Raw genomic sequence first — 22,080 nt, forward strand, 5'->3', positions numbered from 1 at the left:
AATAATAAAACCATATTAATAAAAATATAATAATAGTGTTCTCCCCCCCCCCAGTGCTGGGCCCTTGGAATCATCCTAACCTCCCCCCCCAGCTACGCCCCTGAGTACAAGTATCTCAAAGTCTTACTTGTACAGTACTTCAGTAAATGTAGTAATTTCACAACACTCAATGCACTATATTTACATTTTGATTTATTTATAATGTTACTTAAACCGCATAATGTTAATTGTGACTTTTGCAAAATTAACATTCACAAAAACAAATAAAACCCTTTTAAAATACACTGTTCCTTGAAGCAGACAGAGAACACCGACCAACCGGAACCCTCAGCCCCATGATTCGAGGGGACGACTTTGAATGCGGCATTGCAGAGCTACATTCACTTCCGTAAACAAGGGGTTCTCTTCCTGCTGTGAACGCACGCGCTTTCAGTGAACAGTCGGCCAGTACTTTCAAAACACTGTAATAACTCTATAATAATTACCGCTGTCACACACACAGGACTGCTAGCGGCTCCATTAGAGGAACATGTAGCATGTAACATGTGTGTTCTCCGGAGGGTTTAGCGTGAACACAGCTGACAAAGCAAAGCAACTTTTCCATGCTCGCGGAGAAACATGGAGATAGACCGGGACTTCCTGAACTCTCCTCCGGTGAAGACGGTCCGGTTCGGAGGCACTGTGGCGGACACTCTGGCGAAACACAGACAGGTGAGAGCTCCACCCTCCACTGCCCGCTGAGAGGAGCCACTAACACATGGGGCCTCATGTATAAAGCCTTGCGTGGGAAGGTTGCTTACGTAGGACAAAGCAAATAAATACGCACCTACACTTTCCGACTGTCACTACCCGATCTGCAGCGCGCATGTGCGAGATGATCCGCCATATTGGACAACTCCGGATGGCAACCCAAGTAGGACAACATTGACACAGTGGCTTTTGGCAAAGCTCAAAAGGAAAACGAGAGAGAGATGAGTTATTGTTATTACAACGTGACTTCACTATTATTGAACAACTCTTTTATTGGGTTCTTTTATTTGGGGTTAAGTACATTGTCAGAATAAGTGAGCAATGAATTTAACTTATGTTAGACAGCTATATGCCATACATTTTTGCACACATTCACAGTAAATATGTATTCAGTATATGATAGCTATCTAACAGAAGTTACATTCATTCCTCACTTATTCTGACAATGTACTTAACCCCAAATAAAAGAACCCCATGTCACAATTGTTTTCCTCCACTAAATACAAGAGATAGATAAGATAACTTTAACAAGATGCCTGTGTGCTTAGTACCAGGTTGTTATCATACCAGCAATGGGTCTTGCTCGTTCTTTCGCTTCCCGTCTGATGAAAGGACCAGGAGTGGCTGGATCAAGTTAGCTACCTAGCTAGTAGCAAGCACGTTAGTTAGCATTACAGCCTTGTCATTTTTATTAGCCTTAATATGAAGTAACATTAAGTAATCCAAAATGTTAAACGGTAAGAGTAGTAGTCATATTTCGTGAACCCTTTGAAGAGTACTGTCACACCGGTGTGATCATTCTATAATACACAATTTAAGCCCGGGGGAGAAATGCTAACACTACATTAGCATCGGCGATCTTTTGTACTTCGTGCTATCTGCACAAATGGCTGACATTAAACATTGCGTTTCACACAAACAAATGTGTTACTTCACAGTTTTACGACACTTTATTTTTTTTGACTGGCAAAATTATCTTTTAAATTGACAAACATCATATGTGTAATTCGTGGCACAATTCAAACGAGATCGAGAAATAATCTTTCTCTCTCCATTGACTTCAATACATAATTTTTCCGAAATAAGGTCCCATGGAGATCCACCGGAAAGGGGAGGGACTTCGCCACTCTATAGAGAGGCAAAGTTCCTCCTCCCCTTCTTTCTTTCAGAATGAGGCGAAAAGTATTAAAAGAGGTGAAAATCACTACAAGTCTGGGCATGTTGAGAGCTGTTCACAGGGCCGGCCCTAGACTTTTGGGGGCCCTAAGCGAGCTTTGGCCTGGGGGCCCCCCCCCCTCACTCTAGCGCGTTCTCACTACACACAACACGGAACCAACTTTTCTTATGATGTTAGTATACGCACACTTATTGTATAAATAAGCATGTAAACACCGTGGACCTAACCTCCTCTAGGGGGGTCCTCGCCTCCTCTAGGGGGGTCCGGGGGCATCCTCCCCCGGGAAGATTTTTTTTTAAATATTGAAGTTAAAAGCATCAATCTGGTGCACTTTGAGAGCAAAATTAAGAGATCTATGGATACAGTGCATGACAATAAGGATTTTGGGAGATGGCCCTGTGGGCCGTCTAAGCTAATTTACAGATGGCCCTGAGCACAATAGAGATTGCCCTGAAAATGCGCGCGGACAAAATGACGCACGAAGGGTTTGGGGGGCCTCCCCCTAGAAAATTTAGATTTTTGCAGGTCTTAGATGCTGTCTGGTGCATTCTCTAGACTGAATTATAAGATGAACCACCACAATATTATATTGTTCAATTTTATTCTTCATTTCACTTGTTTGTTTGTTTGTTGTTGTTTGTGTTTGCTCGCTTGCATGCCCTGCATAGCTATAATAAATACTTAATTTGTTGATCAAGACACTTTCCATCTGATGAAGGCAAATGCCTTCCCAGATGTAAAAAAGTAGAAAACATTACATTCAGTTATAACTGCCAAAACAAACATTATTTACACTATTATGGCCCCTGTTACAAATGTTTGTAATGCTATCTACTAGGGGTGTAACGGTTCACAAACATTTCGGTTCGGTACGTACCTCGGTTTTTTGGTCTCGGTTCGGTACGTTTTCGGTACAGCAGAATTTTTTTTCACAAAACAAAACATATATATATATTTTTATTATTATTATTAAACTGTGAATAATGTATTCACTCAAATACAAAATATAATAAAATAAACATTAAGGTGCAGCATTTCGATGAACTGAAATAATCTGTATTTGAACTTTACTGTACTAGTACTCACAAAACATAAACTATTAGTTTTGGGTTTTTAATTATTATTAAACTGTGAATATTCACTCAAATAAATACAAAATATAATAAAATGAACATTAAGGTGCAGCATTTCGATGAACTGAAATCATCTGTATTTGAACTGTAGCCTACTGTACTAGCACCTAAGCAGCCAGCTTGACATTATGACTTGCTTGTCATTGTATTTTCATGTTTTTTTAAATAAAAATGAACTTGTCCACATTGCTTGCTGAAAGGGCAGATCTGCTGGCACTAACAATGTCTCCTGATGTGGAGAAAACCCTCTCGCTAGGGACAGAGGTAGCAGATACAGCCAGGTAGCGCTTTGCTAACATGGCAACATAAGGATATTTGGTGTTTGTAATAGCTTTGGCTCGGTCTGATCTTTCTGCGAGTGGTGGAGGCTTAAATGCTAGCGGGAGTTGGGTTTGCACTTCAGTCTTTTTTCTTTTGGTACCGGTGATATTCACGTTCGGGTGATGCCTTTTCAAGAGTGTGCAAGTTTGATGTATTGCCAGCCGCGTAACCAATTTTAGTTGAACAATGCCGACAAACAGCTTTGGTTCGGTCCACCTGTCTTTGTCCGTCATCCTTGTACGTAACTGCGAAACCAAAATGTTCCCAAACCGGAGACTTCAATGATGCTGGAGGATTTTCGAGTTCAACTTTATCTGCGTTCGCCATTAATTTTTGACAGTTCCTCAAATTACTGACTACATTTGAACGCATCCCTCTGACCAGCTCTCATAGTATGCCTCTCATCCAATGAAATGACTTGCTCGCTCTATGACGCGTTGAACCCAATGTGAGCAAATTACTCTGAATGCTGCGACGCAGCACCTGAGATTACTTCCAAGAAGTTGTTCACGTTCTCAATTTTTTACGTTTAACGTTATATTCGTTCGGTACACTTCGGTACACACCTGTACCGAACCGAAGGGCCCGTACCGAATAATTTCGCTACGGTTACGTGTACCGTTACACCCCTACTATCTACTGTAAGTTGGTCGAACGAATGCCTCCTCATCCGGAAGCTGACCGAGCAGACCCGAGCAGTAGTCGAGAGGGGCCGAGCGCATCCTCGAAGCACACAAAATGGCGACGTCAGAGTTCCCGTTAGCCGGCAAATCTAAATCTCTTCGGTCAAAATGTCCGGTCAAAATAATTTCCCTTTAGCGCAATACCCAGGGCTCGAGCTTAAGGACGTCCCGTCGTCCCGGGGCCGGAAAAAATAGTGTCGGGGAGGATAAAAAATAATTTTGGGACGAGAGTTAAAATAAAAATACCCTGCTAACTACTACAAACGGCGATGAAAATGAAACCGACTGCACGTTTTGTGTAGCACATTAAACCTCCTTGTCAACATAAACACACACGCACAAAACATTTACCCGCAAAATACACACACATGTATAGCTACAGCTGTGCCGCTGGCTGTGCCCGCGAATTCCTGGTCCGCAAATTTGCGGGTCTAGCTATGTACTGAGTGTGTGTATTTCGCGGGTTGAGTGATGTACAATGGCATCCCGTGGAGAACCAGACCCTGGAGCACCGGCCTCTTTATTTACTTACTCCTCTTCATCCCCTATGGGTAATAAGGCTGAGATGAGAACCCTCCATCGTATTTAGTCCTTAGCAATATGCTGCGCCTCTCCCCATGTAGGGATGGGTACCGATCCCCGGTATTAAACGGGCCGGAATTATTAAAGACAGTGGTAACGTTAAGCTCCGACGTTATCGGACTTTTTATCGGTACTGGAGACATTTAAAAAATATGTCATATGTATTATTGCTACATACACATTATATCGCAGTTTTAGTTTCACCAACTCCGTTTCTAATATGCAATAAGACTACAACATGCGTCTATGATGTATTTTCGAGCTTTCCAATCCAGATGTGATCTCTCTCTCCCGTCTGTGTGCGAGGGGGCGGGGCCGTTTGTAAAGGTCTCCTGACTGACAGACTGTCATCCTGGTTAGTGGTTACTCTGGGTTCTGTCTTCAGGACAGTGTTGGATTTTTTTGTTAATTGGATGGGACTTGATTGGATTCAATATTAGAGTAATTTTCTCGTTTGTGTGTTTGTTTAAATATATTTGGTCTTTGTTTCTGTGATTGAATGATTTACTCAAATAAAAAGGTTGATGAATTATCATCTAATGATTTGTATAATGTTTTATTTATGTTAAAGGTCACTTTGGATGATTTTAACTAATGATAATGTAGAAAAACTAACATTTTAAATTCGGGACGGTCCACATTAATTTCGGGACAGCTTAGATTGTATTTCGGGACGGTTCCGGGAGGATGGGGGAAAAAGTTAGTCCAGAGCCCTGGCAATACCGCTTCAGTTGCGCCACTTATGTGACAGACAAGAAGAGTATGTGACAGACAAGAATAGTCAATTCTAATGTCTAACACTTATGCCCCGGCCACACAAGGACGAAGACGGCCGTTAGCGTTATTGTTTAGTGTCATATAGACCATTCGGCCACACGAGGACGACCGCATACGGCACTAAACGACTGAGGAAACGATAACGGGTCCCAAGGTGGATAGAACGGCATATGCAACGCTCTGGGGGGTCAAACGGCTCCGTGTGTGCGCCCTATACGATCATTTTCTGATAATGATTGCGCAATAGCCCTGCCTCTCCCCACCTCTGCTGCTCCCCTCCGCGTACCCCGCGCCATTGCTGATGTGTTCCGCCACCAACAACAACAACAATGGCGGATCGCAGAGTTGCTATCCTGCTCCGGACGCTACTGACCATGCTACAGTTCTTTGTGCAACATCTACAGCAGACTTACACATCCGGGGGGGATCTTACTCGCTGCTTTTGTGGATATGTACTGCAGCTTCAGCGATCATTTTCTGATAATGATTGCGCAATAGCCCCGCCTCTCCCCACCTCTGCTACTCACCCCCGCGTCAAAGTAAACTGCACACTGAATTCAGATTATTTATCTTTCTCTCGATATGGACATAAACACGAGTGAAGTCTAATCTGACAGGACGGAGACACCTCTCAAACTACCTAAACTAGTTATAAATATGTTTATTTTTACTGTCGGCCGGGTCACTCATTACTGGATCAGCTGCTGCATGAAACAGACACTGGCGCTGTCCGAAGAGAGGGAGGAAAAAGAGAGGCTCCGTGTATTTATATTATTATATTATATAGAGTCATTATTCATTTGTTTTAAAGCTCAATAAATAACAAAGAAGACCTTTGACCGGCACTTTTATAATTTTGTCGGAAGGTTTAAACTTTAATACACGTTGACTGGCGAAAAACTCTGCCCGGTTCCCTCGGCCCCCACCGCGGAGAATAAACAGAAGGGCAACCAAGACAACCATGCTTCTTCGCTGCTTTTGTGGAGGAAGTTACAGCGCCACGTACAGGCTCCTGCATATGTACTGCAGCTTCTCCAGCGGTTGAAGCTAAACGGAGCGGTCTCGTGTGGGCAGACACTATCCGGATAACTATTGCGTGTGGACGGAAGCTTGTTTGCGATTGCGTTAATCCTATGCGTTTAGCCATTTTCGTCCTCGTGTGGCCGGGGTCTTAATGTGGAGAAAGAGATTTCCTGTGTGGGTTGATTGTGCGTTGATCTGTTGGTAATGCCTCGGGGTTCCGGTGGGCATGTAAACAAATGCATAATGCTGCGCTATACTTTGTGGCCTCACCCGGTTGCATAGCGACACTTATTGTTTAGGTGTCTTTTAATAAGCAGGTATCATATCATTAGCTAGAACTAGCTGGATCTGATCGATATGGACATAAACGCGAGTGAAGTCTAATCTGACGGGAGAGAGAGATCAGCTGCTGCTGACGAGTCGACACGCAGCTCTGCATGATCACATGCAGCGGTGAGCGGAACAAAACACACACTTCAGTTAGAATATCACACGTAGCTATTTTAATGACCTCTCAAACTACCTCTCGTTATAGATATGTTTAGTTTTACTGTCGGGTCACTCATTACTGGATCCGCCAGCTGCATGATACTGGCATAATAGATTGCCCGATCGGGCAACCAGCAGGTGAGGCTTCATTGCCCGAGCTAAATACTAGATGGCCCCGGGCCATCGGGCAGTCGTTAATGTCGAGCCCTGGGATACATCTCTCAACACCCATATGAAACAGAACTGTAAACAGATTTTTCTTTATGGATATTTTACAAATCACTCCCCTTTTTAAATTGTATTCTTGTTTTGTCATATAGTATTTCATAACTGTTTTTCATTTATTCTCTGGCTGTCCATCTCATAATGTTCACATAGAAACTAGCTGTCAATAGGAATATGATTCAGAAGAATTATAATTTAATGCAAAAATCTGTCACAAAAAGAGGTTGCACATGGGGCTCATTCACTCGCGCTTCCACAAACAACAACCAACATAATTATTACATTCAAATGAAGTACATTATTCAAGTTTACATTAACTTTGGATAATAACACAGGAGAAATGAGCGGGAGTGCTCTCTTTTCCGCTCTCCCTCTCTCTCCCTCCTGACAGCCTGTCAGTATCCGTCTCATGCTCACTGATTCAGTAATGAGTGACCCGACAGTGAAGAATACATATATTTATAACTAGTTTAGCTTGTTCCAGAGGTAGATAAAATAGCTAATGGCACATTTCCACTGCAGCGGGGTAGCCCAGTTTAAGCGTCCTCACTCAGGCCTCGGGCTGCCTCGCTTGCCGTCCGAAGCCGTGGCGCATTACCATTACAGTTTAGGACCTGGGGTAGCAACGCAGTGTAGGCGGGACGATCGGCTTTGTTTTTGTTCACATTTCGAGTTGTTCCGTCGAGCTCCCGCTGGATTTGATCATCCCCAATGAGATGTAGGAATGTCGTCACCTCCTCGGTCGACCACGGTGTGCTTTTCTTTGACGTTGCCATTTTTGTAGCTCCTCCGTTTACAAAAATGCTGTTTATAAAAATGCTGCAAGCTTGCTTCTAGATATATATGCGACGCCAGGGATGATCTCGCGCGCGATCTTTTCTTTCTCTCTGACCAATCAGCAGTCGAGAGTGTTGACGTCACTAGTTCAGCCCTGGCCTGATAGAACCACGATTTTATGGGGCCGGAAAAAGTACCCGCTAGCCGGTGCTACGCTATATGGAAAGGCCACCAAAAACTGGCCTGGCCGCTTGAGGACGATTTAAGGACGCTTAAACGGGGCTACCCGCTGCAGTGGAAATGCATGGGCAGACCTCACATGGAGGGGCAAAGTATTCCAGAGCCTAGGGCCAGCCGCTGCAAAGGCTCGGTGCCCTCGGGTTTTGAGCCTGGTCTTAGGCACTACCAGCAGCAGCTGGTCAGCAGACCTTAGGGCTCTGCCTGGGGTATAGCGATGGAGGAGTTCGGCTATATAGGCAGGAGCCAGCCCATTTAGGGCTTTAAAGGTCACATGACATGCTTTCCGGTTAGTACCCGTCCCCTTGTGTGTTATGAAGGTTTTTATGCATGTAAACGGTCTGCAGAGTCAAAACCCTCAAAGTACACCCTGTAGCGAGTAAAACTCTAATACAGAAAATACCTCCCCAAAACGCCTCGTTGGTGAAACGTCACTGTCCATTTGATTCTTCCGGGTACATCATGATGTCATGTCGTCCCCGGAACGAAATGGACCAATCCGTGGAGCCGTTACGTTAAGCCCCCGCTGATTGGTCCAAATTGACCAATCCACGGACTTCCTCACACACTCAGTGCATGCAGCTCTGCTGATCTCTCCTCCCTGGCTGCAGGCTGATAACAGACAGTTGGGATCGTGGCGAAATTCTCACAGCAGACCCATTCTCTCTGCAGACCCATTCTCTCTGCAGACCCATTCTCTCTACAGACCCATTCTCTCTGCAGACCCATTCTCTCTGCAGACCCATTCTCTCTGCAGACCCATTCTCTCTGCAGACCCATTCTCTCTACAGACCCATTCTCTCTGCAGACCCATTCTCTCTACAGACCCATTCTCTCTGCAGACCCATTCTCTCTACAGACCCATTCTCTCTGCAGACCCGTTCTCTCTGCAGACCCATTCTCTCTGCAGACCCATTCTCTCTGCAGACCCATTCTCTCTGCAGACCCATTCTCTCTGCAGACCCATTCTCTCTGCAGACCCATTCTCACAGCGTTTATCAACCTTTTTCTTACTCAATATCAAGCCACACTTATTGTTTTTACTTCGGCTGTGACTTTGTGTGTGCTCAGGGTGAGTTTGGCTGTGTTTCGCTGTGTATCGCTAAACAAGGAAATCACACCTCCACGGAGCTCAACGCGATTCACAACGTCCTGACCAATCGGAGCACACTGGGCTCACAGGGAGGGGGGGCAAGAGCTGCAACGAGCCGTTTAGTGGAGAGAGTGAATACACGTAGTTTACAGAGATGCTGTTTGAGAAACCAATGTGAGTTTGGAAAATTGCACAGTATAAATCTATTCTAGTAGACCTCAACAATGGCATTATGATCAGTGGAAATGGCCATGACACCTCTCCTTTAAAAATAAATAAAAGGAGTTTAAAATCTATTCTGAACCGAACTGGAAGCCAGTGCAATGAATCCAGAATTGGGGTGATGTGGTCACGCTTTTTATGGCCAGTGAGAAGACGTGCAGCTGCATTCTGAACTAGCTGCAGGCGTTTAATTGAGGCCTGATCCATACCCACATACAGAGCATTGCAGTAATCCAGTCTCGAGGTAACAAAGGCGTTAATAACCCTTGCCTTGTGTTGAAAGGTGCTGTATTTCCTTTAAAGCCACGCTGTTTCTCTTCTCTTTAAGGGAGACTCTGGGGACTATGAGCTGCTGAAACATCAGCTGTCGGACCCTGAGATAAAGGTGTGTGTTGCCTTGTGTTGAAAAGTGCTATATAAATAAACTTGCCTTGCCGTGTGTGTGTGTATCAGTGTGTTGATCAGTGGCTCTCTCCTCTCACAGGATGCTCAGATCATCAAGTGGCTGCAGGAGTTTCGGAGCTGTGTGACCCAGCTGAATAAGGACCATGAACAGCTGATCTACCCTCTCCTGGTGAGTGTGGAAAGAGAGAGGAAGCTTATTGTAGCTCACTACTCAGTGGCAAGAAAAAGTGAACCCTTTGGAATATCCTTGTTTTATGCATAAATTGGTCAATGAATGTGATCGGATATTCATCAAGTCACAATTATAGACAAACACAATCCATTTAAACAACTTATTTACAAAGTATTGTATTGTTCTTGTCCCTAACTGTCCCTTTTAAGAGCTGTTATCATAAGTCAGCTAATCAATTATTGATAAGATAAACCTATATTGATCAACATAAAGGGAAATGAAGGTGTGAAAGCAGCAGCAGCAGTAATAGAACAGGAGAAGACTGTTAAACGTTCAAATAATGATAAAAAGGATAAGAACTATGTAAATAACAATATATATATATATATATATATTAGGGCTGTCAAGTTAACGCGTTAATACAATTTTTTTTAGCGCCACTAATTATTTTAACGCGATTAACGCATGTGTATTTTTTTTCCTCGGCCGCCCCGTAGTTTCAGAGCGCATCGAGTTTAAAATACCATCTACAAGCTGATGCTGACAGCCCCGCTCCTGCTGCCTGCTTGTGGCAGACCACACTTCCACGCTCACCGGCAGGCACCGACTGGCCATCGGGAGGACTGGGAGGGTGTGTGTATGTGTGGCCCGAGCGAGCGAGAGAGAGACCTTACGTGTATTGTTGTTGTTAGCATCTGGTGCTAGCTAGTTGCGCTAACGGATATAAGGAGCTGTTTCAATGAAAACAGAGGAGCGACATTTCGCCGACAACTGCGCCGAGCACTTGACTTTATGCAGGAAGCCAGACAGTGGGACATTGTACGAGAAGTCAGCACACTCAGCACGGGTAGTGCGCAACATGATTGCAGCGTCCAGGCAGCTCCCGTTCGAGCATATGCCTTGAGTTGCACATAGCTCCAACGATCCATCACACACACACACACACACACACACACACGCACACGCACACGCACACACACACACACCACACACACACACACACACACACACACACACACACACACACACACACACACACACTTTGTATTGTATGAGAGAGGTTCCAGGTTGTTGTGTTTAATATTCATGAGAATATTTGTCATTGTTCAAATGATAATAAACATTAGCATAAAGCATATTTGTCCACTCATATGTTGATAAGAGTATTAAAAACTTGAAAAATATTCCTCTAAGGTACATTTAGAACAGATAAAAAATGTGCGATTAATTTGCGATTAATCGCGATTAACTATTTTAATCGACTGACAGCCCTAATATATATATATATATAAATTAACAACAATATAATTATGTCAAACTGTTTACACAGTGTGAAGACATTGTTAAATGATTGTAGGGGTCAGTTAGTTGTGCAGCCTAATGGCTACATGCACAAAGGAGTGGGTTGGATGTAAAAATGAATGAGCACCAATTTTGACTTTTGATTTATCGCCTTGTGTTTCCAGAGGCTCCCCTGGGTGGGCCGCAGCCAGGCAGTGGTGGAGGAGTACATGGCCTTCCTCAGTAACCTGGTGTCGGCTCAGACTGTGTACCTGTGTGCCTGCCTCAAGATGGTGGTCTCACACTTCAGCCCCAGTAAGTCCTTCTCACTGCTTATCAAAAATCAAAATATTGATAGAATACATAAATGGGATTCAAGCTTTCACTCTGTCAAAGTAGTGACATCATGTTGGTTTTCTCCTGGTCTGGTCCTCATGTTATGTTTGCAGTGTTTACATTTCTGTTTGAAAGCAGAGTGCAGACTTGCTGTGTCCTGTATGTCCTGTAAACCAGCTTCAGTGGAGATGTAACATGTGTTCTTGTTTCCAGAGAGAGTGACCATCTGTGAAGGCGGGGTGGATATCTCTGACTCAGACGATGATGATGAAAGTAAGTGTCCTCCTTATTTTTCCACGTGGAATGTCAATACCTAAATGTTAGCATCAAAAACGTACTATGAGAATGTGAGTATGTTATAATATAACAAACTCACATTCTCAGAGATATCGTATATCTCAGAGGGCTGATTGTTTGTACATTCAAACCTCTGTTCATTATATTCACATTGAAAGCTCCTTGTATTGCTTAAACCAGATAGTATATTAGCTGTGTAGGATGTGTAGGACTGGTGCATTGTTCAGTCAACATTTATTATGACATTTCAAAATAATTTACAAACATGTTTTTATTATACCAAATAATCTGCGTCAATAGGTATTTGTTGCTGTTTAGACTTTTATTTATTTTTTCATTGAGGCAAACAACTCTTTGCTCTACTGCTAACTGCAGTATACTACTGCTACTGCTTATATTCTTAAAGAAAGATGAACAAAATCCAACTCATTTGATCCATCACACAAATTGAGGATTTTTTTTCGGTTGATTACTTAAAAAACGATACAGTAATCACATATTCACATAGCGATCTAAAGCAGTCCTCATCTGTTCATCATCGCCCTCACACCAACGGCTGTGAAGGTAAAACAGAAGACATCTGGTCGGATCTCAACATCTGGCCGAGGCGTGTGATGGTCTTATTGCTGCTTGAAAGTTTCGACAGGTTGTGCGGGCATGATGAGTATGAATATGGTAACTCCAGATGATGGACTGATGTTAAACGGACCGTCTCCTCTGCTGCTGTGATTTGTTCAGACCTCCCCAGGAACTTTGATCAGTGTCACCAGGCGCTGCAGCTCATCACCAGATACGTTCCATCGTAAGTCACTCATGATTCTGTTTTCTCCTCCTGTCACTCGTTTACCCACCTGAACTAAAGATTGGGCTTTGGTGTGTGCAGGAACCATAATGAACCAGCTCTGAACTTCCCATAACAAATGTTATCTAAAACCAGCCAGATGACTTATCACTGCATTGTTTCAACATTTCAAAAATGAAACATATTAAACATATGCGTGCTGGTCCTGGCTGAAGGTGAAAGATGCACATTTTACAGTCCGTCTAGGAATATGTGATTCCTATAAGGATTTATATGAATACTTTTCTAGGCGCCGAACACTTGCATTGAATCTGTGGTTTATCCATGCTTCAACGTTCTGCTCTGGAAAAATGAAAACTAACATCTAAAGAAAAGTTTGGACTTATCTTGAACTGGAGTATGAGCAGACTGGTTCCATATCCACCCTGATAGGCAACATGTGATGTGAATAAGTCCCAGGATGTTATCTTCCCACTATCTTGACCTTAAGGAAGCCAGGAGGGACAGTGAAATGTAACTCTTTTTCGATTGAGAGAAGACGGGGAGACACAGCTAGAGGACCGTAGGCAGGATCTATTCAAATGATCTAGCTTAGCATACACTACCAGTCAAACGTGTGGACACACCTTATCAATCAAAGGTTTTTATTTATTTGAATAAAAATCATATTCTGGATTTTTTTTTTTACACTTTTTTTGTTAACTAGATCATTCCATATGTGTTCTTTCATAGTTATGATGTCTTCAGTATTAATCTACAAAGTAGAACACAATTAAAATAAACAAAAAACATTGAATGAGGCGAAGCCTGCGAGCTAGTTCAGGCAGTCAACTCGAGCACTTATGCTGCATTCATACATAACGCCCCCTTGCCACTCTACAACCAACCAAACAGAGTCTCCTTAATATGCCGCTCTATTTAACCTGCAGATCTCTCTCCATGCATTGCTGCTGCTATTGCTGCAGCTACCTCTACGTCGCTGCTGCTCGCTGCCCCACCACCACCCCAGCTTCCACCCCAGCTTCCACCCCAGCTTCCACCCCAGCTTCCACCTGTAGGCTCGGGGGTTAGTTATTTGATCATCACTCATCGTGCTATGTATATCTATGGAGTGATGAGGCCCGAGCCTAGTCGCCAAACTTAACTATATGCTGCTTCTAATAAACATGTTAAAGAAACACGTGAGTTGTCTGACTGAACTGAGAAGGTGTGTCCAAACCTTTGACTGGTACTGTATATAATGAAATCATGTATTACTATGCATGGTCGAGGCTTCACAACAACTCCTGTCCTGCCCGGGGGGTCTGATTTCTAATGTGAAGGTGTGTCCTCTGCTCTCAGCACCAGCCGCTTCCTGATGCCCATCCTGCAGGAGAACTTCCCCTTCGTGCAGAAATCCTCCAGAACTCTGGTGAGTCTGCACACAGAGCAGAAACAAGAAAGTCATTATACAATTTATATTTAAATACATTTATAAAGAGCCATTCAAAAGCCAAATATATACAAATTATAATAAAATAATACAGGTTTAAGGTATTAAGAGTGCAGTGTAAGATATGAATAGATATTTGATTTAATAAAAAGCAACAGCAAAGTGTCTGGATTAAAGAGGTGAGAGACCTGCAGGATTCTGGTAGATTGTTCCAGATGTTTGGAGCATAATAACTGAACGCTGCTTCTCCATGTTTAGTTCCGACTCTGGGGCAGAAAGCAGATGCTTCATAATGTAGCAGGAGATCAGAATAAATCATTCAGTGCTTTCAAAACGTGGTCCTATAAAACATGAAATGTATTGTAATTTGAAAAAGCACCATATAGTGTGATGTGCGTCCTGAACGCAGCAGTGCTTTGTGGGTGACCGTATGTTGCTCTGCAGGAGTGTTACGTCCACAACCTCCTGAGGCTCAGCATGTACATCCCCGCACTGCGCAGAGACGTGCTGGAGCTGATCATCGGGAAGATGCTCAAACTGGATGTAAGTATTTCAAGTCATCCGAAGGGCTTCACAGGGTCTCACGTTCTACACTGTAGCTCAGTAGAGCAGTCTGTGAAGTCTCCTAGATTGTTTGTGTGTGTTACGGTGTGTGTTTCAGGTGAGTGCATCGCGGTCAGACATCGAGGAGGCAGAAGAGAACACAGTGCAGAGTCAGAGAGCAGAGGACAGGGCAGAGGAAGGCCTCTTTGAAATGGTAATGTGGTCCCTTTGGGTAGATTGTAGATAAATAATATTATACATTTAAAAAGTGGAAAGACTTGCTGGCAGGAAGCATTCCACAACAAGCAGGAAATGATGATATTCTACAATATACTTTACTGAGCCTCAGCCACATCATAAACTCTATGCACTTGAATGCACTACACAATGGAAGCAATATGTTCTGACAGCGTGAGCCCTGCACCACCCACACAACCTAACCTCTTATATCTGCACAGCTTTACACTTTCATACCAATACTTCACATATTCTATTTGATTCTGTTTTCTTTCAAAAAAACATTTTGTGATATTAAACGGCACATTGTTGTTGCTATGTCTATATTACATGTATGTCATCTTGTGGTCCTTTTCTTACAGTTATCATCTTTAACTGTTTATGTATGCACAATTGACACCAGGCCAAGTTCCTCGTGTGTAAGCATTTAACATTTGTATGTCTGTCAGGATGAGGACATGTCAGCAGATGCCCCCCCCAGGCCCTCAGTGATGGCCCACCCAGTGGCTGACAGGCTGGACACCCTCATGGCTGTCCTTTTGGCATACATCAAGGATGTGTGCCATGTGAATGGTAACGGAATCACACAGATCCATAACATTTTAAAGATGTACTCTGTGTGTTGTTGTGAGGGTTTGTGTGAGTAAGGTGTGTCTCTGCCCCCCCCAGGCTCTTTTCACGCGGACCGGACTAAGGATCTGTACAGAGATGTGTTGAGTGTGTTTGACAAGCTGATCCTGCCCACACATGCTTCCTGTCATGTGCAGTTCATACTCTTCTACCTCTGCAGCTTCAGAGTGGTCAGTAGTGGTGATGGTGCTCAGAAGCTGCTCTAGTAGAGAACTTACTTCATAAAGCACGTACACATGATGTCATTTTGAATTCATTTGCAAAAAGTCATTAAAGGCTTCTCATTTCTCTAACTCCCCTCCTCGACTCCTACCCCAGATACTTAGTCCCGTCCACAGGAGATGCGAGCGGAGGAGCCGAGGAGGGGAACCGAGGAGAGAGGAGGGGAACCGAGGAGAGAGGAGGGGGAGCAGCAGGCGGTTAGAGAAATGAGAACTCCTCTCCTCTGAGCGGTCATTTTAAAGAGACGTCCATTAATGATGACAGGAGGCACAGCAGCCGAAATGGGGAATTTAAATTACGGGCCAAAAGTTGTATTTAAGTATTAAAAGTAAGCATAGGACACCAAACCAACTGAGACCCGTCTGTCCGCTGCATCTACGCACTGTACAACACACACACACTGTACCACACACACACTGTACCATACACACACACACTGTACCACACACACACCTACACACTGTAACACACACACTGTACCACACACACACCTACACACTGTACCACACACACACCTACACACTGTACCACACACACACCTACACACCATTTCCGGGTCACTACCGGAGGTCCGAGGAGTCGAGGAGGGGAAATTAGAGTATTGAGAAACCTTCAATGTGATTTTGGGCATACAAAATGACTCGCTGTATATTACACTTACCCACAAGGCCTCATTTTGAGTTGCTTTTTGTTTATTTTGATAATAAATGTTTGAATGTTTTTCCATATGATATGAGTTCTATATGTTGTGTATTTGTGTGTCCAGGCGCTGGCGGAGGCCTTCCTGGAGCACGTGTGGAAGGTGCTGCAGAGCCCCTCCCAGCCCGCCGTGCTGCGCCAGGCTGCGGCTGGGTACCTGGGCAGCTTCCTGGCCCGGGCCAAGTTCATCCCTGTGCTGTGAGTCACTCTGCGGGGACACTGAGCCTGAGTGAGCCCTGTACCCCTCTGTGATGATGTTAATCCTGCTGTTATTATGCCCCCCCCCCCCCCCCGCAGCACTGTGCGGGCCTGTCTGGACCTGCTCCTCTCGTGGATCCATCGCTACATCGACAGCCAGGACAACAGCGGCCGAGCGGCCTGCTGCGACATCAGCCTGCACGGACCCTTCTACTCCGCCTGCCAGGCCGCCTTCTACACCCTCATCTTCAGACACAGAGCCATGCTGGAGGGCAACATGAAGAAAGGTACCCTCTGATCTGTGACAGCCTGTTACGTCCCCACTAAGGTCTAGGGGACCTGGAGACAATAACACACAACAACCAATACAAATGAGGGAGTCAGCGTAAAGGTTAACAAAAAGGTTTATTCCTTGTATACCAAAGAACTGAACAGAAATACTCTTTGTGTGAGGAGGAGGAGGAGACAAAGGATACTGTGCCAAACAAAAGAAACAAGCATAACAAAACCAGGCCTATCTCTACATCTATCCTCTGAAACCAAAACTCCAACAAAAACCCTCACTAACTAAACTACTCAGAACTGGACAAAGCAGAATACAGGGGTGGCAACAATCCGCTAACCTAGTGTGTCTTAACATTAGTTATCTACGTGATGAGAAATGTACAGGGTACCCCAGACTTACCTAACTCCTCCACCTCTCAACACACACACTTTCACAAAGGTCAGAACAAACAAAGTAGTATGAGTTTCTAACAAGGCAGTCAAATTCTGGCTCCTCAGTCAGCTACTGGCCCAGGGTGAGAGAGAGGGAGAAGGCTTCCTGGGTGCCTCCTTTATGGTCGGCCCTGGCTGCTGATAGGCCAGCTGAGGGTGAGAGGATCCAATCAGCCGTCAGACTCAGGTGCACAGGCAGGTACTGATCAGCTGCTGATTAGCTGTAGAGAAGACAGGAGGTTCATCCCAATAGCCCTCCTCGACTCCTCTCTTCCCCTCCTCCGGGACTTGACCCGGAAATCGATCAAGACACGCCATTTTGAAGGACGTCTCAATACTTGAAATGCACACGGAGGAGTCGAGGAGGGGTGCGGGAGGAGAGGTGCGGGAGGAGGGGTGCGGGAGGAGACGAAAGGGAGGATACACGAGAGCAGACTACGAGGAAGTGTTTTCACTACTCGCGTGTATAAAAGCGCCGCCCCCACCTTCACAGCTGGTCCATTTCAACAGAGGAAAACCAACAACTGGAAGATGAGTGGAAAAGTGCTCACAGCTCCGTGGGAATTATTATGTGCAATTCATTTCTTAAGGTTATACTAACAATTTAAGTCATGTTTAATGATCTTTAACGTCACTAAAACATAGCTATTAAGAAAGCTATTTCATAAATGGGTAGATCTTGATAAATAACAATTATTTTATAGTTTTGTGTGAAGATATTCAGGAGTTAAATTATTTAAAATGCACAGTCCTGAATGTGGGTTTGTGGGGATCTACAGGACACACATTTTCAGAGTAAAGGCTTTTACCTTAAAGGTGGGGTAGGTCATTTTGGAGAAACCAACTCGAGTGCGCTAGAACTTGAAAATACACAGCCGGAGAAAATCTGCCACTTCCTTACAGAGCCCCTCCTCCAACACACACGAACGCGCACATGACCAATGAGGGCACGAGATAAGTTTCTGCACAGATGGAAGGCTGACAGGCAGGTAGGCCATCCAGTTACTTTAGCCGGCTCAGATGATTGGTCGTGCTTTTTACAGCGCCACGGCTTCCACAAATGAGATATTTAATGGATTTTTTGTCAAAACTTCAGATATTCATTGCTATCGGGATGTTAAGAGCATTCCATGGAATATAACAACAAGTGTATCTCGAGCCGGTTTCTCAAACTTACCTACCCCACCTTTAATATTATTATATTTTTATTTAAATGTAGGCTACATTTTACACCAAAACGGAACACAAAAGCAGGACCAACCATCATACATTGCATTCCTTGACTAACAAGAGAAAGATTCATTCAATTAAATAAATATTTAACAACAAATGGGCCGGTTCTAATGGGTTCTTCAGTTAAGCCCGATGAGAGGGGATACAGCTGTGCACGTCATCATTAACAGACGTCGTTTAAAAGTGACGTTTGAGTGAACGAGGACATCCCAATTAATACCTGAGGACTCCTCTGTCCTCGCGTCACCTCCTCGTGTCTCTCGCTCGCATCTTACGGAGGCGGAGCTAAGACGCAAGGAAGGGAGGCGAGTGAGGGAAAGGAGGAGGTGAAATATTCAATTGAGACGAGCCTAGGGAGCAGAGAGAAAAACAGGAGGGAAGGAGAACCACACAAGTACAGTCTGCCTGGCACGTAACACACCCTCTGCACCACCTGTTGCTCAACAGGACCACGTCTCAATGTTTCACACAGCTATGACATCACTGTTGCTTTTTAAGATGTGACTAACCACAAACATACTTGCAATCGGCTATTCAAAAATGATCGTCCTGAAAAGCCAGTCAAGACCAGGATACTAGGATTAATTAATTAAGTCATGACAATGTGTCAAATATGTTTTAGCAAGCCATTTCATTTAGCATTGTACAGAATATCAGGACATCACAATGATGTTTTCAGAAAGCTAACTTTTCCAACTAACCACCGGAAACTGGAAAACATGGCAGTAAGTCCTCATCAAATAATCGTGTGTGTGTGTGTGTGTGTGTGTGTGTGTCAGGCCTGGAGTACCTGCAGGGTCTGAACCTGGAGCGTGTGGTGATGAGTCAGCTGAACCCTCTGAAGGTGTGTCTGCCTGCAGTCAGCAGCATGTTCGCAGCCATCACCAGGTACACACTAACCCCTGCTGCTGAGTATCACTACGAGCGCTGGATTTATTTTGATGTTCTCATACACAGTATGTTACGTGCAGTGGTGAAAGAAGCACCACCTAACCACCAAATATAACTGCTGTTTTAATAAAGCAACATGCTGCTTTAAGATGAATTAAGATCTCTGGCAAAGGTGAGATTTATAATTGTTCACTATGTTTTAATGATGCACAACTTTAGTTGTCTACGCAATAATCCTATTTTCTATTTCTCTACCAAAGAGGTGGAACCACTGGTTGAATCTCTAAATGTGTTTTGTGTCATATGTTTTCTTTCAATGTAAATAGAACTAGTCACTCTGTCAAAAATAATGTAGTAGAATAAAAAGTACAATATTCCCTTTTTTAATGATCCAAGCATCGTGGAAATACTCAATATTTACATTAGAGAGAGTTGAATAAACCAACATGTCCCCCCAGTCAACAGGGGAAAGTCTGTAATTGTTGTCTTCCTGTGGTGCTATATGGCCTGCTGGGAGCAGAGCTCTCTTTGACTGGTTATCGAATGTTGATTATTCTCTGAGGAGTAGTTAAATATTGAGGAGTCAGATAGAGAGGCTCAGAGTTGGGCAGGAGCTTCGTCAATCCTTCCAATAATCTCCAGTGACATCAGCTGGAGCTCTCCAGTGTCTCCTCGTGTTCCGGTCCTTGCTCCAGAGGTTTCATGCCACTTCTCTTGCAGGAAGTACCAGGTGGTGTTCTGCTACACCATCATAGAGAGGAACAACCGCCACGTGCTGCCGGTGGTGCGCAGCTCTGCGGGGGGGGACAGCGTGGGCACCAACACCAACCCTCTGGACAGCTTCTTCCCCTTCGACCCCTACCTGCTCCACAGGTACGTCTTATTCTGTGTCCTCTGATGGGATACTTCCTCACAGGATTACTGTTATTACACCTCTGATATCTGCAGGAGTCCGTGACAGGCCCTTTAACACAAACACAAATAGGATGAAAACATGTGTGTGTGTGTGTGTGTGTGTGTGTGTGTGTGTGTGTGTGTGTGTGTGTGTGTGTGTGTGTGTGTGTGTGTGTGTGTGTGTGTGTGTGTGTGTGTGTGTGTGTGTGTGTGTGGTGTGTGTGTGTGTGTGTGTGTGGTGTGTGTGTGTGTGTGTGTGTGTGTGTGTGTGTGTGTGTGTGTGGTGTGTGTGTGTGTGTGTGTGTGTGTGTGTGGTGTGTGTGTGTGTGTGTGTGTGTGTGTGTGTGTGTGTGTGTGTGTGTGTGTGTGTGTGTGTGTGTGTGTGTGTGTGTGTGTGTGTGTGTGTGTGTGTGTGTGTGTAGGTCCAGTCAGCTGATTGAGCCTCTGTACCAGGTGTGGGAGGAGCTACCAGACACAGAGCAGCCCCCCCCCCACAACAGGACAACAGGTGAGATGATAGGCTGAGCACTGGTCAAGGAATCCTCTAATGCACTGCTGTCATGTTGGGGAACTGTCGTAGAGCTGCAGCCAACAATAACACAACTAAACTTTGATATTAGGCAGAGAAAGTATTTGAATTAATACATTTTCGGTTGGTTTGCAAGGATTTGTGTAAAACTGGTTTCCATTTTAGGTATAATTAAGCATATACATATGAAAATACACAATGAAATGTCTATTAATGGGTATAAAATGCATTTTATTTAGCTGAATGCATATTGATCTTATCTTCAGATGTTGAGGCTCATGTGTGTGAGTGTTGCTTCATTGTGTGTGTGTGTCAGTGCTCCAAGGAGGACGAGGACGACTTCCTGTCCGGGGAGACGCCGAAGACAGAGGGTATTGTGGGAATGACACCCAGCTCGTACGAGTCGAGCCTCCGCAGCCCCAGCAGCCTGGGCTCCCCCCCCCATCGCCTTCCAGAGACACTGACCACACACATCACATTTAAGTTAGGACTCAAACACACACTGAGGAACACGAGCCGGTGAAGAGATGACACTGATCTCTGCCCTCACACAGCACTCTTCCTAGAAAGCTTCAGTGACTTTCAGGAAGTGTAGACCTGCTCAGTCTAACTTGACATATTTTCACAAATTGATTAACGGCAGATCATGCAAATCAATAACTCCAATGACAGCAACAGAATCAGTGAGAGGCTAAATAAAGATTTATTTAAGTGTATACCTTTTTATTTGACACTTTAAGAAATGGACAAAATGGCTGTTTGTATGGTATTTTAAGTTTAATTAAACACTCCACAGACTGTTGTCGAGCCTTCCTCACTTTTTGTCTGGTTCTGTACGGAAAAAAAGTTCAAACTGTTTATTGTGTGGGCAGCACATTTTGGTATGAGGCAATCACTTTATTTATGAAATCATGATGCCTGCTGCAGACCACACTCCCAAAAACATAACTGATCCCAGACAAGAAGCTCAGTCTGCATATATAAAGAGCGCTGAGCTCAGCACCAGGAGTCGCCTGGTTTGGTGAGTGTGAGAGAAGAAGAAACGGCAACCTGTCATCAGAACAGCCTCATGA

General features: G+C 44.2%; 1 protein-coding gene across 1 annotated transcript; it reads left to right on the plus strand.

The window, feature by feature from the left end:
* Window positions 1–354: 354 nt before the first annotated feature.
* rrn3 (RRN3 homolog, RNA polymerase I transcription factor) lies at window positions 355–21,809 on the plus strand. The gene is given in 18 exon segments (XM_034237670.1): window positions 355–711; window positions 9,818–9,874; window positions 9,974–10,063; window positions 11,533–11,662; window positions 11,897–11,956; window positions 12,719–12,782; window positions 14,124–14,193; window positions 14,659–14,757; window positions 14,876–14,971; window positions 15,444–15,567; window positions 15,664–15,794; window positions 16,613–16,743; window positions 16,843–17,030; window positions 19,473–19,581; window positions 20,305–20,457; window positions 20,901–20,967; window positions 20,969–20,986; window positions 21,324–21,809. Coding segments are annotated over 18 exon segments (1,887 nt in total). The 5' UTR covers window positions 355–618; the 3' UTR covers window positions 21,531–21,809.
* Window positions 21,810–22,080: the final 271 nt, after the last annotated feature.

The sequence above is a fragment of the Gymnodraco acuticeps genome, unplaced genomic scaffold (genome assembly GCF_902827175.1).
Source record: "Gymnodraco acuticeps unplaced genomic scaffold, fGymAcu1.1, whole genome shotgun sequence".
Taxonomy (NCBI): domain Eukaryota; kingdom Metazoa; phylum Chordata; class Actinopteri; order Perciformes; family Bathydraconidae; genus Gymnodraco; species Gymnodraco acuticeps.